The 15,728-nt window shown below is 48.4% G+C and overlaps 1 protein-coding gene across 3 annotated transcripts in view; it reads right to left on the bottom strand.

Moving 5' to 3' along the window:
* CCNJL (cyclin J like) overlaps positions 1 to 15,728 on the bottom strand; it is a 59,279-nt gene that overhangs the window by 6,731 nt on the left and 36,820 nt on the right. For all 3 annotated transcript variants that reach the window (XM_084761211.1, XM_084761210.1, XM_084761212.1), the window contains exon 4: positions 422 to 724. In XM_084761211.1, coding sequence (XP_084617337.1) covers positions 422 to 724 — 303 coding nt within the window. The remainder of the gene's footprint in view (positions 1 to 421; positions 725 to 15,728) is intronic.

The following is a 15,728-nucleotide window of genomic DNA, read 5'->3' on the forward strand; positions in this document are numbered from 1 at the left end:
CAGCAAACACACTCTTGACTGTGCTATCTTCCCAGCTCCCCATACAAAGCCAACTAATGTGGATGTGAACACTGTCACCAACCCCCATCCTAGTTAATCTGTGTGATGACAGCTCTTTGGGAATGAGCTACTTGTGAATTTGTGTGACTTAAAGCACCAGAAAGGCTCCAGATTCCCATAAGAAAACTGCCCAGGTGAGTTGCCAGTCTCTTGGTCCTGGTGGCTTTTGGGTAAGCTGCCATTTTGTTTCTGTGTTGTCCTATAACACTGGGTATAACACCTCTGGCAAGGTGGGAGTGATACTGCTGTGGGGGGGGGGGTCCTAGGCATAAAGGAAGGCTCTCTCTGAATGGAACCCATCGACCCACCTGATCCCCAGCCCTGTGCGCCTCCCTCACCCCCACTGCCTCTGTGCCCTCACCTTGCAGGGTAACTTCCAGAAAGTAGTGGGCATACTCCTTGAGGCACTCTTTGGTCTTTCGGAGGCAGGTGGTGGGCCAGGCGTGGCAGTGGTGGTCCTTCTGGCTGATGGAGGCCAAGAGGTAGTAGTCCAGAAAGTGGGCGGGCGTGGGCAGGCAGAGGTCCCAGCCGAAAGCCTCCAGGAGCAGAAGTTCTGTGGTCAGCAGCTCCTTCTTGGTGAGGGAAAAGTTCTGGCTGCTCAGGATCCTTGTACTGTTTATCTGGTCCAACTTGGGCACTCGGTCTTCCCGGTCCTCAAACTTACCTATGGCGAGGCAGAGGCAGGATTTACTGGAGGCAATTGAACATGAGGCAGGAGATTCTCCCCTAGACCTGGGTGGTGTTGGCAAAATGGACAGAAAGCAACAGGTAGGAGGGAATCCCAAGAAGCAAAAGGGCACATTTGGATCTCAAGTCCCCAGGCCATCTTCACTTCCTGCTGTGTGATTATGGCTGAGGGGCCTCAGTCCCTCTGTAGCCCCAACTCCAAGGGGGATCTGAGGGCTTAATAAGGCTTTTGCTTGAGCCCACAAGAAAATGCACACTAAAGCTCAGACAGGTGCCTAGAGCATCATCATAAGGCGCTGGAGAGCAGTCAGGAGTTGCCTTCGGGTTCTGGAAAAGAGGGTCCCATATTCTGTCTGGCCCTCACCAATCCAGGCAGACCCAATCCAGGCCTTGTACATCTGATGCCATGTGTCCGGGTGTGGCAGGGCCTTGTCCCTCAGCTCTCCATTGTCCTGTATGGACCTCAAATTATAGCCATGTTAGTTTTAGTTTGGGTTGCCTTGGAAACTGGGTTGCTTGAAGGTGAATTCAGAAGAGATTGGTAAATTGGGGAAGGAAAGAGGGAAAGGAAGACAGCTTCCCCATTCCCCACTTCCCAAAATCATTAGAAGGTGCTGCTGTGGACAACATGCCTGCCCACAGACCAAGAGATTCTGACAAGTGGTTAAAAATGCAGGCTTTAGGCCTTGGCTTACGCCCTCAATAGCCAGAAACAAGGGCTTCTCCTGTGCTGAGGGTCAAAACTGGAAGCTATTGGGGGACATGACAGGTCTACTTTATGAGGCTCTGCAGAATGGAGACCTCTAGACTTAGCACCCCTTTCTGGGGATCCCTCTTCACATCTGGCAGTGGACCCCATCACCTGCAGTTCTTTGAAAGCACCATGTCCCGGCCTTGTCTGCACAGCTCTGGAACCCGGAACGGCCTTCTTCCTCTTCCCTCAGCCAAGGCTGATATGTCCTTCACTTCCAAGTTACTGCCTCGGGTAAGCCTTCCCCAGTTGAGCCCCCATGCGGGCCAGCCTGGTCTCCAAACAGCCACATAGGGTGTGGAGCAGCTGCTGAACAAACGTGTTGGGAAAGGCACAGGTGCCCTTGCATACCTCCTCACGGCTGTGGCAACTGACACGCTGACCCAAGCAGTCACCAGCTTCACCGTCTCTCCAGAAAGATAGGAAGTGCCCACCCGTGGCTGCTCGGCAAACACATACATTCTAAATGCAAGGATTTTCCAATGGCAAAGTGAAATGAAGCTCTGGGCAAGTCTGTCTCCTTAGGGAGCCAGCCCTTAAAGAGGGGAAAGGCAGACTCAGGAGCAGGGCGAAAGCAAAGACCTCTCTGGGGAGGGCAATCTCCTTCCAGTGCTCAGCTTGTGCTGCCATGGTGCTGCCTGCAGAGTGTGCGGCCTCCACGGAGAGCTGGGACAGTTAAGCACAAAGGCAAACTGTCCAAGGGGAAGAGTTCTTCTTCTATGACTGTCATCCGGGCCCCACTGGTGTTTGCAGCTTCAGATCCAGGCCCCTCCCCTCGCCAGCAGGTTGTAGCCCTGGGGACCCGACTGATGACCGTTCACTGTGGAGTGCTCTTTAATGCTCTCACTTTATCCTAAGTCCTTCAAAGCTTAGTTGAAAAGCCACGTTAACATGGCTGCCACCTGGTTCTAAGACCTCCTGGACAAATGAGTGGATGGGTGGTTCTGTTCTCTAGCCACTGGAATTTTATACTATTTGTAGTTTCTCTGGGGAGTTTAAATCTCCTATGTTTTCCTCCAATGACCATATATTTACGTAACTTTTTAAGTTTTAAAATTTTCTTTTAAAGAAAATAAAGGAACTTTAATGAATTTAAGATTCTTTTAGAGAAGTTTGATTAGTTTTTTCTTTTTTTGTTTTTTGTTTGTTTGTTTGTTTGTATTGCTTTGAGACAGAGTCTTATTATGTAGACCTCTGGCTGGCCTCGAAATCACAGACATCCACCTACCTCTGCTGCCCAGGTGCTAGGATTAAAGGTGTGCACCATCATACTCTGCTTTTTAGTAATTTTAAGTGTATGTGTGTGAACATGACTGCAGATGCTCTCAGGGGCCAAAGGGTATCAGATCCCCTGAGCTGTTAAAGGTGATTGTGGGTTCTGGAAACCAGTCATCTGACAAGAACATCTCATGCTTTTAACTACTGAGCCATCTTTCCAGTGCCTGACTCCCTTTTAAGACAAGTCTACCCAGTAATTACAAGAGTGCAGTAGGTAAGATCATATGTTTTATTTTAATTTATTTATTTATTTATTTATTTACTTATTTTTTGGTTTTTCGAGACAGAGTTTGTCTGTGTAGCCTTGGCTGTCCTGGATTCATTTTGTAGACCAGGCTGGCCTTGAACTCACAGTGATCCGCCTGCCTCTGCCTCCCAAGTGCTGAGATTAAAGGCGTGTGCCGTCACGCCCAGCTAAGATCATATATTTTAAATAATCATTAAAAGGTACCATTTTTTTTTCTCCCAAATTGCCCAGCTTTCCCTGACCTTATACAAAATTGAGCTACTCTTTTTCACATACCCTAAATAGATATGAAAACTCCCCCAGCCCCAATTTGGTGCTGGTGACTGAATTTTCCTCTTCCCCAAAAGAAGGAAAGTGCTCTACCACTAAGCTACACCCTGGTCCCCATTGAGGGTTTTTTTTTTTTTTAAGGGGCTGGAGGCAGGGGTAGGTTCCTAGCCCGGGCAGGATTGTACACTGTGCTGAGGGTGGCCCTGAGACCCTGGAGCAGCATTCCTGGCCAACAGCCATCTATCTAGAGGAACCAGCTGATGTTCAATGAGATTAGTCTCCTCTGCCCCTCCCAGCTTTTCAAACCTTTCAGAACCTCGGGAGAATTAACCCCCAAAGGAGGGGTCACAGCCTACTGAGAAAGGATCTCACTTTCCTGGCTCCCTCTGCTCCCCATACTTGCAAGGGAGGCCTCTTTGGGACCCTCCACACTGCAGGCTGCAGCCAGGCAGGGCTGGGCCGGAATCCTCAATGAGTTTGCTAGGTGCAGGCAGCACGAAACCCTCCAGGCTGTTCTTTTGTTTATAGTGAGGAATACACCCCGTATGGAAAGAGAAAGATCCTGCAGATGGAAAGCACTTCCGTGGCACCCAGTACACAGAATGCACTCCAGGCTGAGTCCTCAAAGGAACCCTAAGCACCCCTAAAACAAGCCTGCGAGAGATGTGGTCTCTGTCCTCCTGGCTCCTTTGTTGCCCACAATGACTTCAGCTTACACATTGTTTCCCAACACACACACACACACACACACACACACACACACACACACACACACACACACACACACACACCCGGCAGCCAGGAATGGTTTTATGAGTTTCCTAACGTCGCACGTGTCTAGCAGACATTCCCCATTCCCTCCCCTCCTTCCACAGTCTTAAGTGGTCTAGCCCTTTGTCCCCAGTGCTTCCACCAAGCACCATTATACTTAGCTGCTTCCTCTTTATGGGCAAAATGAACGGAAAACAGTTGGCTGTAAGTCTTCAGGGCTGCTCCCAGAGAGATGCTGGGACACAAAAGGGAGTCAGACAAAGGCCAGTCTCTCCCCAGCTTCCCTTGGTGCACTTTTAATTTTGAAAGTCTTTTAGTCAATAGAAATCAGAGAGTGAGGAACACACCTGACTCGCCATCCACAGTGCCCAGCTGCAGACACATGGCTCATACTTAGGCTGTTTCTGTGTGTTACATATAAATCTTGTCTTTGCAGGTTTCAGATGGGATATGCCACCACCCCAGCACCCCAATATCTGCACCCACTTCTAAGAACATCTTCCTACAAAAAGTAAGAGATTAATAGCTGTGATTTACCACCACGAATGCAGAAACCTGTCATTTGTTTTTGAGCCAGAGTCTCCTGTAGCCCAGGATGGCCTCAAATTCACTATGTCATTGAGGCTGCCCTTGAATTCGGGTCATCTTGCCTCTGTCTCCCAAGTGCTGGGATTACCAGCCTGTGTGCAAGAATGTGCTAATGTTCAGTAGATATTTGACTTATTCCAGGGGTTCTGAAAACACATTTACTATCCCGTTTGGTTTTGGATCCCAGAGCCAAACACAAGGAGCCTAGAATCTTTTCAGTCTTATTTCTTAGTGTTTTGGGAACACCCGAAGTCCAGCTAGCTTTTGAAATGTTCCCTCTTCTTGACAGGCTGGATTGTTTCCTTGCGGTTAGACACAGTTTGACCAGTGTGCAGGAAAAGCACAGAGCTGATGCCCAGTCCTCCGTGCTGGGTCACGCTGGGGTTTACCGATACAGTCGATGTGTCCCAGCACCAGAGAGGCCAGGCTGTCCAAGTGACCTGTAAAGCCAAGGTGACAGAATGTCCTGTTTCCCAACAACACTTTCTCACTGGCTTGTCATCTGTGGAGGATGTTTCCCTCAATAAACGGTTACACTGAAGCGAAAAAAGAGAGTTTGCAAATGCTGTCACTGCATAGACATTTTTCTTTTTCATTTTCTCCTTGCCCCAATTTTGATGGCTGAGTCCTCTTAACACCTTTTTGTTTGTTTGTTTGTTGTTGGTTTGTTTGTTTTGCCTTTCCCCCTCCCTAAGACAGTATTTCTCTGTGCAGTCCTAGCTATCCTGGAACTCACTTTGTAATCCAGGCTGGCCTCAAACTCAGAGATTTGTCTGCCTCTCCTAGGATTGAATGTGTGCCACCACCAACTGTCTGACACTTTCCTAATATTAAAAACAACCATGGACTTATAGAAGAACTCACAATGGCTCCCAGAGGCCAGGCACCTTGTATATCCCACTTGCATACCTGGCTACTTAAGTGGCAACCCCAAGTCTTGTGTACAAAGAGTAGATCACACTAGTGGACTAACTGGCTAACTAATGACCAGAATTCCAACCCACCTAAACCTCCCACCCCACTAAAAAAGTCTTTACTTCTTCTAAGACAGGGTCTCTTAACCTAAACTAGCCTGGAGCTCACGGTATAGACCAAGCTTCATATTCATGGCAATTCCCCTGTCTCAGCCTCCCAAGTGCTGGGATTGCAAATGTGAATCATTACACCTGGATTGGCTTAAACTCATTTTAAAGTCATTTATCTTGTACATAGGAATGTCTTATCTGCAGGTATGTATGTACATCACATGCATGCCTGGTACCCTTGCAGGTCAGGAGAAGGCATTAGATACTCTGGAACTGGAATTACAGATGGTTGCTAGGCACCACGTGGGCGCTGGGAACCAAACCTAGGTCCTCGGCAAGAGCAACAAGTGCTCTTAAGTACAGAGCTATCTCTCCAGCTCCATTGATTCTGAGCACTATAGGCCTCAGTAGTGAAATATTATATATCCAGCTTCGGGCTAGCTTGGCTTTCCTTCCCTCCCTCCTCCCCTGGGGTGCTGGTGTAACCTGGGGGGCTGGTGTGAGGCAGGGTCCTTCCCCTGGGGGCTGCTGTGAGGCAGGGTCCATCCCATGGGGGCTGGTGTGAGGCAGGGTCCCTCCCATGGGGGCTGGTGTGAGGCAGGGTCTTGGTACACAGCCCAAGCCTCGACCTCTCAGCAGTTCTTAGGCATCAGTCTCCTGAATCCTGTGTTTATGGGGTTGGGGGGAATCTCTCTCTCCTTCACACTCTTCCTTCCTTCTTTCGTGTGTGTGTGTGTGTGTGTGTGTGTGTGTGTGTGTGTGTGTGTGTGTGTGTTCACAAATGCTTGTAAAGGCCCAGAGCCTTTACACATTGAGCCATCTCTCTACCACCAGCTTTTCCTTTCAGAGAGGGGGGAAAAAAAAAAGACTGTGGTTACAAACTAAAAACCACACAACAGGAAATTTACCATTTTAAAATGTACTTTACTGTTCAGTGACAGTATGTACTTGACAACGGCTGTAGTCATCCCTACCACACACATCTCCTGAACCTAGCATCTTGCAAACATGAAACTCTGCCCTCAGGAAACACTAACTCCCAACTTCTGCCCACCTCAGGCCTGGCAATGACCATTCTTTCTGTCTGTATGAGTGGGGCTTCTCTGAAGACTGGCTAGCCTGTTCCTACCTACTTGTCCTGGCAATTGAGCAACAAGGCAGACCAGAGATTGTGGTCTGAGTTAGAGACAAGAGAAGTAACATTGTAAACTGCTGCTCAAAAAGTAACCTGCCTCCTTACCCTTAAAAAAAAAAAAGTATGAGCCAGGAGTGATGGCACACTCCTTTAATACCAGCACTTGGGAGACAGAGGCATGGATCTCTGTGAGTTCGAGGCCAGGCTGGTCTACAAAATAAGTGCAGGGCAGCCAGGGCTACAGAGAAACTCTGTCTTGAAAACCCTCACACACACCCCAAAAGTATGATATAGGAACAAAAACAGGAAGGAAAGGCAGCATTGCGATAACCCCTGTGAATTCATTACTTAGCTCCAATATCATGCTATCTACATTGCCTCTAAAAGAGACACTTTTAAGTTTTATTTTACTTTACATGTATGAATGCTTTTGCCTGTAGGTATGCATGTGCATTACATATGTGCCTGGTACCCTCAGAGATCAGAAGATGGCATAGGATCTCCTGGAATAGGAGCCACCATGTAGGTGCAGGGAACTGAACCCAGGTCCTGTACAAAAGGAGCCATCTCGTCTCTCCAGACCCAACCCCCAACCAATTTTTAAAAAATTTATATTTTGGTGTTTGGGCCTACATGAGGGAGTTGGATCCACTGGAATTTGAGTTACAGACAGTAGTGAGCTGCCATATGGGTGCTGGGAAATTGAGCCTGGGTCCTCCGGAAGAGCAGCCAATGCTCTTAACCCCTGAGCCATCTCTCTGGCTCCTACCTCCCCAAATTCACAAACCACAAACCTAGACTGAGGGTCTAAGAAGCTTCAGTGACTGGCCTATCCCTATGCCCAGGTTCCAGCATTGTCCTTCCTCAAGTGCTCAGGACACAGGCAGTTAAACCCCAGCATTCTTTTTTATTTTTATTTTTATTTTTTTTACACATTTTTATTGAAAATTAAAAATAATTCCTATTACATCTCATTTTCTATCCCATCCCATGCATCCTCCCATTCCTCCCTCCCTCCCACTTTCACCCCAATCCCCCTTCCCTATGACTGTGGCTGTGGGGGACCTCCTCCCCCTGAATATGGTGCTAGGGTATCAAGTCTTTTCTTGGTAGTCCTCTATCCTTCTTCCGAGTGCCATTGGGCCTCCCCCACAAAGGTAAACCCCAGCATTCTTTTCTAATTAATTACTTTATTTATTTATTTATTTATTTATTTATTTATTTATTTATTTATTCACTTTACATCCCGATCATAGCCCCATCCCTCCTCTGCTCCCAGTTCCACTATCCCTCCCTCTTCTCTTATCCCTATCCCCCCCACCCCCCACCCCTGCCCCATTCTGCAGAAAAGGGAGCCCCACCCCCACCCCAGCTCATTAGGTCATGTCAGGACTCTGATTCTTCCCCTGTGGCCCAGCAAAGCAGTCCCACTGGGAGAAGTGATCAAAAAATAGGCAACAGAGACTATGTCAGAGACAGCTCTTCTCGCCTTACTAAAGGACCCATTGGCTACTTATGTGTAGGGAGCGGAGGTCCTATCCATGCATATGCACAGTCCTCGATTGGTGCTTCAGTCTCCACAAGCCCCCCTGAGCCCTGGTGAGTTGGCTCTGTTGGTCTTCTTGTGGAGCTCTTGTCACCTCTTGGTCCTCCCCTTTTTTTTTCCACTGAAGAGGTTTATTAGGGGAACACAGAGACAGTCTCTGAAGAAACAGGAGGGAAGAGAGAGAGCATCTCTAGGTCCTTTTAGCCTTCCCCCCACTTTTCACAACCCCCTGTGTATTGCCTAATGCTTGGTTGTGAGTTTCAGCATCTGTTTCGAGCTGCTGTGGTTTTTTCCTGTTTTTTTTTTTTTTTTTTAATGGTTGGCAGGATGCCAGGCTCCCTCAAGGTTCCTGCTGCCCATTCAGGTGCAAAGCCTAGGCTCAGAGCAGGCCAAACTTTCTTGGCTAAAAAGAATCGGGTTTTAAAGCATCAACACCTGGCAACACTTCTGAACACAAAACCGCTTGCCATTAGGAATGCTGTTCATGGGCTGGAGAGATGGCTCAGTGGGTAAGAGCTGTTCTTCCTAGAGGTCCTGAGTTCAATTCCCAGCAACCACATGGTGGCTCACAACCATCTATAATGAGATCTATTATACGCCTTCTTCTGGCCTGCAGGTGAACATGGAGGCAGAGTACTGTATACAATGTAAATAAATAAATTTTAAAAAAAGGAATGCTGTTAATTAAACAAACAAACAAACAAACAAAAACAAAAAACTTTCTCCACTCATCTGAAAACAAGAACCATCCCTGGATCAAGAGTTGAGACTCTGTGGCCATGGTAGCAGCCAGTTGCCTCCCACCCGACTTGGTGTTGGCTGAGGACCATAAAGGAGCTGGGTCAGAGGACAAAAAGCTGCTCCACTGTCATCCTGGCTTTGTCTCATGCCCACGTGGATCCTGCCATCTTCCCAGGTAAATGTGGGAAACGCCAGGTAGAAGAGGCAGGTACCATGCATGGAAAGAGCACTTGCTGCTCTTGCAGGGGACTTGGGTGGAAAGGGTCGTAGCCCTTGCCAGGGAGAGTGAGAGCAGGATCCCAGGCCAAGCATGGCAGGCTCACAAGAGATCTCTGAGGTATCAATTCTTTTTTTTTTTCTTTTTCTCAGATTCCACCTCCGCAGAGAGGAGAGACATGGCCCCCAAGAGGGGGGTACAACTCAGCCAGCTTTATTAACAGCAGTGGAACCAGTGGCCAGAGAGGACTATGATTCTCAAGGAGACCTTCCCTTGAGGCTCAAGTTTCCTGTCCCCGCTCAGTTATCTTTGTGTGAATTTGAACAATTGGGCTGATGCCTCACGGGGCAGGAGAGAAGGCTCAAGGGACATCCCAGAGAACATAGCAGACAAAGGAACGCCTGGCACATGGGAAGTGCCCATCAATGGTAGCAGCTGCTGCTGTATTATTTACAGAATATGATATGATATTCTTTTTTCTTTCCTTCTTTTTATTTTTCATAAACCCAGCAACTTTAAGAGTCCTGTCAGTTGGGCACAGATGAGCTGTTGGCATGGTGCTAATGTCAGAAGATATTTTCTTGAAGGTTCTGAAAAGGGGTGGAAATCATCCCAACCGAAGACAGCTTCAACTCCATCCCACTGCACAAGGTGTGCTGGGTGTGGACAGCGGACGCTCCAATGCCTAACCTCCTCCCTCAGGTATAGTATCTTGAACTCAGCCAGCTAGTTACAATCTGAAGAGGGCAGAAGTGAGATAAAGGGCAGTGTTGTGTCAGAATCTTTCCCCAGATACCATGTCTCCTCAGGGATGGGATTTCTTCCAGCTGGTTAGAGGAAGAGACAGAGAATCTGCCCACTAACCTATGAGCTATGGGAGGTGGGCACTTGATTCTCAGCTGCACCCTAGACTGTGGGGCAGGAGCAATATGAGGTCCCCGCACCACACCTGGCTAGCCTGCAACCAAGCAGGATTAACACTGGCTGCTTGCTGCATGAGGCCCAGGGCACAGGTCCACCATGAAAAACACCAGAACACAGCTTCTGGGCTAAGGATAATACTCATCAGATAGCTCTAGTTTTCTTTCCTAAATGAGCAAATGGCTCCCAACTTTAGAACTTCCTATACCACAAACATGGACCTCCTGCACACGGTCCCAGGGCAATCCACAGTTGTTGAGGATGACCCTGTGGGCATGAGGCCAGCGGCAGACTCTTCCTGTCTAGCCACCCTGTTGCTCCACAAACATTTTCCTCTTCAATTTCATTTATTCTAAGTGAGCTACTGGATTCCAGAGCCTCTCTAGGGAAGACTGTATGATCAACAGGATGCTGATTTTTCTATGAACAATAGAATTTAAATCAAAAGGGTGACGCACTACCAAGACACCTTCTGGTGTGAAGGTATCCTTCAGCTCACCTGAAAAACACGCAGGCAAACAACCCCAGCCTTTGAGGCTTTTTGTAGTAGGAAGGGTACTTCCTACTCTTCCTCAGGGGGGTGGGGTGGGGTGGGGCAGAGGAAGGGGGAGGAGGGGGAGGGGCACAAGAAGTGTCTTCCAGGAACTGGGACACAGATGGAACACTATGGCCGAGAAGCTGATCAGACAGTAGCCCAGAAGCCACTTGAGGACATCATCCTCTGACGAGATGCTGACCACTTAGCACGGCACAGAGGTCAGAATGCGCTGAAGACAGCCATGACTAGATCTCAGAGGCTCAACCACGTCACTTACGGGCATATAATCTGGGTTGAGTCTCAACTTTCTGGGTCTATGCTTCCTGGCCTGTGACATGGGAATAACAGGTTGAGTTAGGGTGGCATGCTGGGTTAGTGAGCTCAGAATGGTGCCCTCTCTAGACCCTGCTTCATCCCGAATGAATCCCATCCTCAGTTACAGATACAGGGACGGGGTTCTAGATGGACCTTGGCAAAATGGACAGAGAAAGCCAGAGAGAACCCCCGCTCTATACCAGTTTAATGGTCTGTAGGAAAGACAGGAAGCTGTGACAACTACAGGCTTGGGGACCCAGGCAGCACCCAACCCAATGCTCTTATATGGGCCTGCTGCAGCTGGGCACAAGATCTCTGGTGTTTATAAAGATGTTGAGGTTAGGGCTGTCCTGGAGGAACAACCCCTGCACTATCAGCAATCCTTGGGCTTTGGAGCCTTGGGCATATCTGGCATGAAAGTGGGCTTGGGACCCCTGGCTGGCTGGGTTGCCTTCTCCCTCAGGAAGAGAAAGAGAAAACTCCCTTCCTCTCCCTCAGGTCTCTCAAAAGCAAAGCCATTCTGTTGATGGCTGTCTCCTGCATGCATGTGCACACAGCAGGAGTGTGTGTGCATGAATGGACCCAGGGACGGATGGGTGGAGGAATGTGAGCAAGCATGTTTCCGATGGCCTGAATCAATTCCTGAGTCCAGTTTGGAGCAGAGCCGAAAGTGAGGCTGTGACTGGCTGTTTTCTTCTAGAGGAAATTGTGGAAATACCTCCCAGGGCTGGTGGTGGCATCCAGCCAGCTGGGTCACACACAGGCTTCCCTTCTCACTGTGAAGACCTTCGCTGCCTCAGGGTGCAGAAACAGAAGTGATGACTTCACAGGGTGGCTTCGGCCAATGCCTGGTTCCATTGTGTCTCACTCTGTGAGTGACCCAAATAACTCTACTGACTGAAATCTAGGATTGTGGGACAGGAGCCATGTGTCACGTGCATGGCTGGCAAGGATGGAGTAAGTGCTCTGTGTGGAAGAACAGAGTCCCAGCAGAAATGAAGCTCTTTTAATGATTGCTGAGTAAAAAAGCCCATTCCCACTTGCGGGGGCCCTACCTCTGGACTGGGTCAGATGGAGCTGTTGCTAATGAACGGCAAGCCAAGTTGCGGGGCCAAAGGTACAGAAACCAGAGGCCCTGGATCCTTTGTTCCAGCATCTGCTGGGAGCAGAAAGAAGAAACAAGACGGGCAACATGGCCACTGCTGGGCAGTTATGTAAAGAACCACTTTCAGACACAGGGACAGATCTGAGGGCTGATGCAATTCTCCAGTCAGTGTGATCTGAGGACTCAAGAGCTTGCACAACCTGTCTGCTGACCTGTGTCTTCTTGGTCCCACCAAGCACAGAGGTGATGGGGTGAAATGCAAAGGGTGTAGGCTGAGACCTACACACTACTCAGCCATCCCAACTCAATTCCTTAGTCCCTGTCCTCTCTTCCTAGGTGTTTCCTTTTTTAGAAAAGTTACTTATTTCTTGAGCCTTAGTTTCTACCTCTGTTTAGTAGGGAACTAACACTTACCACCTTGGGGTTTGTTTTGGGAATTAAATGAGTAAAAATGTATAAAAATAAAAATAAAAATAAAAGCTTCACATAACATATAAACTCTCAATAAACACTGGTGATTCCACCTATCACAGAGTGTTTGCCCTCTGCTGCCACATTCTGACAATGGGGAAAATATAGCGAAGACACTTTCGTTTAAATTTTTTTTTCTTGTTTTCCAAATTTCCACCCTCCCACAGAGGAAATGCATCTTCAGCTCCTCAGAAGGCAAGGCACCGCTGAAGGGAACCTAGACTCCAGAACCGGCAGGGTGAAACCATCAGAGAAGATTCCAGAATCTGAGTCTGCCGAGTCCAGGAATATCCCGGCAGGAACCTGCTTTTACAAGTGCCCACAAGTCAGGAGACGTCAGATTTTCCTAGAAGAGTCCCAGAAACCCCACCATGCCAGCGACAAAGAGGAGACTTTTCCTGTCTAGACATCAAAATGCTTGTAATTAAAATTAAGACATGAAAGGGGAGGGGCAACATACAGTTCCTAAAGTCAGTCTTAAAACTCTATGCTAACACAAGGAGAAGTGAGCTCCCATCTCACCACCAGGCCATCATGTTTTCTTTGAGTATAAAATGGGGCCGGGCGTGGTGGCGCAGGCCTTTAATCCCAGCACTTGGGAGGCAGAGGCTGGCGGATCGCTGTGAGTTCGAGGCCAGCCTGGTCTACAGAGTGAGTCCAGGACAGCTAAGGCTACGCAGAGAGACCTAGTCTCGGGAAAAAATAAAAAATAAAAAATAAAAAATAAAAAATAAAAAGAAAGTAAAATGGTTGTTAATACTGTTAATACAAACCAGCCAAGCACAGTGTTTAGGTTTACGATGGGGGGCTGGGGAAAGGGAAGCTCCAGGGACCGAGGCTCACCCTTGAGGCCCCATGAAGCTGAGAACCCCAGGAAGGCAAGTCTAGGAACACTCTCAAAGCGGGCTTCCTGGAGAGCACAGGTTTAATAAACAAGGGCTTTAGGCTATTCTTTCAAGATATCAGCAGGAAATGGGAGAGTGGGGTGGGGGGGGGGGAGGGAGTGGCTCAGCGATATGTTGAATGCTTAGCATCTGGAGGTCCTGGGTTTGATCCCAAGCCCTCAAAACAAAAGAATGGGCAGAAGGCAGTCTTGGCGTTAATAAGGCACACAATGTGGTGAATATGCCAGTGTTTGGGACTGGAAAAGAGCACTAACTGCCCATCCAGAGGATTAGATTCAATCCCCAGCAGCCCACTGCTGTTGGTAGCTCTAGTCCCAGGCTATCTGAAACATTCTTTACATTAAAAAAAAAAAAGATTTATTTATATTATGAGTGTTTTACCTGCATGTATGTATGTGCATCCTGTGTGTGCCTGGTGCCTGAGGAGGTCAGAAGAGGGTGTCAGAGCCCCTAGAACAGGAGTTACAGATGGTTGTGAGCCACCATGTGGGTGCTGGGAGTCAAACCTGGATCCCTTACAAGAATGAGGGCTTTTAATCGTGGAGCCATCTCTCCAGCCCCCCCCCCCCTTTTTTAGCCTACCTGAGCACAGCCATACACGGCACACAGAAATACAAGCAGGCAAAAAGCCCATACACGTTAAAAAAAAAAAAAACCTTTTAAAAAGATGCATATTTTCCACAGAGGGAGAGCCTGAAACCAGTACTCTGGTACTTTCCCTGCTCATGGTGGGTGCGAGGTGCTTATTCCCTCAAGCAAAGATGCCTTGTCCTCTTAGGAGGGCTTACTCTTAGCACATGGTCTGTTAGTAATGCGGGCCTAAGCAGACGATGAGCACTGGCCCACTCTCAGCCCATTGCCTGGCACAGGCCCACTCCCTGTCAAGCAGGGTGCATGGTGAGTGGTCTACATCCATGGGTGCCTTGGCATCACTGCCATTGTTCATTATCACCTCTTTAGAGTCCACAGCGTCCCCTATAGAATGTGTGTGTGTGTGTGTGTGTGTGTGTGTGTGTGTGTGTGTGTCCCAACATCTGTGTGAGGTGGCAGCTACTGAACACTGCATATTCAGTCAGTTCAAGCAGTTGAAATCTTTAAACTTGCCTGGTGGGGGTGGGGGTGGGGCTACAAATATTCAGATCCTCAGTTCCCGGACAGACAAGTCTGGGCTCTGACCTGCTAAGGCATTTTGTCCAATTTAAGAGCTTTTGGCTCAGTCAGCTGTCTGACAGGCAGCTCACACACACACACAGTCCCTCCCCTGATATGGCTCTGAGGCTGCCAGCGGCAGAGATGGGAACGAGAAATGGAAAGTTGCCATGTCCCCTGCTTGCTGGGCTGTCGTATTTGAGCTGGTGCCGGGCTCTCGGAAGAGAGAGGACCCCCCTGCCCGCAGGCTGCATGGCCACCACCCAAATACTAGAGCAGCTTTTGGGTGGCACTGGGTGAGTGTGGAGGGGAAGGGGTGAAGGACAAAATATAAGCCCCCCCCAACCCCAAAGTGCTGAACCTTTCACAGATGTTCCCCATGGCAGGACAAAGGAAGTGAAGTGTTTCCTACCAGTCACTTTTCCACGAGCTATGAGGAAAATAGTAAGTTGTTGCCTGTATTTCTGGGGTCTGTTTCCTTGCAGAGTTCTGGTTTGACTCTGGCAAGAACTCTCACGTCTTACCAGAAACACTTGAAAAAAAAATTCCCCATAAAAATCACCCCTTTGCCAGGCGTGGTGGCAGATGCTTTTAAACCTACACTCAGGAGGCAGAGGCAGGCGGATCACTGTGTGTTCGAGGCCAGCCTGGTCTACAAAGGGAGTCCAGGCCAGGACAGCCAGGGCTACACAGAGAAACCCTGTCTTGAAAAGCCAAAAAATTAAAAATAAAATTTAAAAAATTAAAAAAAGAAAAGAAAAGAAAATCACCCCTTTGCATTCTGGTGCCTAGAATACAGCGGTTCTCAACCTCCTTAATGCTGTGACTCTTTAATACAATTCCTCACGTGTGGTAACCTCCAACCATAAAATTATTTTCATTGTTACTTCCTAATTTTGCCAGTGTTATGAATTGTAATATAAATAATCTCATAACAGGATGTCTGATATGCGACCCCCCTGTGAAAAGGTCATTTGACCTCCTCCCCCAAAAGGGGTTGAAACCCAC

This window comes from Acomys minous (genome assembly GCF_964271855.1).
Source record: "Acomys minous genome assembly, chromosome: 16".
Classification (NCBI taxonomy): domain Eukaryota; kingdom Metazoa; phylum Chordata; class Mammalia; order Rodentia; family Muridae; genus Acomys; species Acomys minous.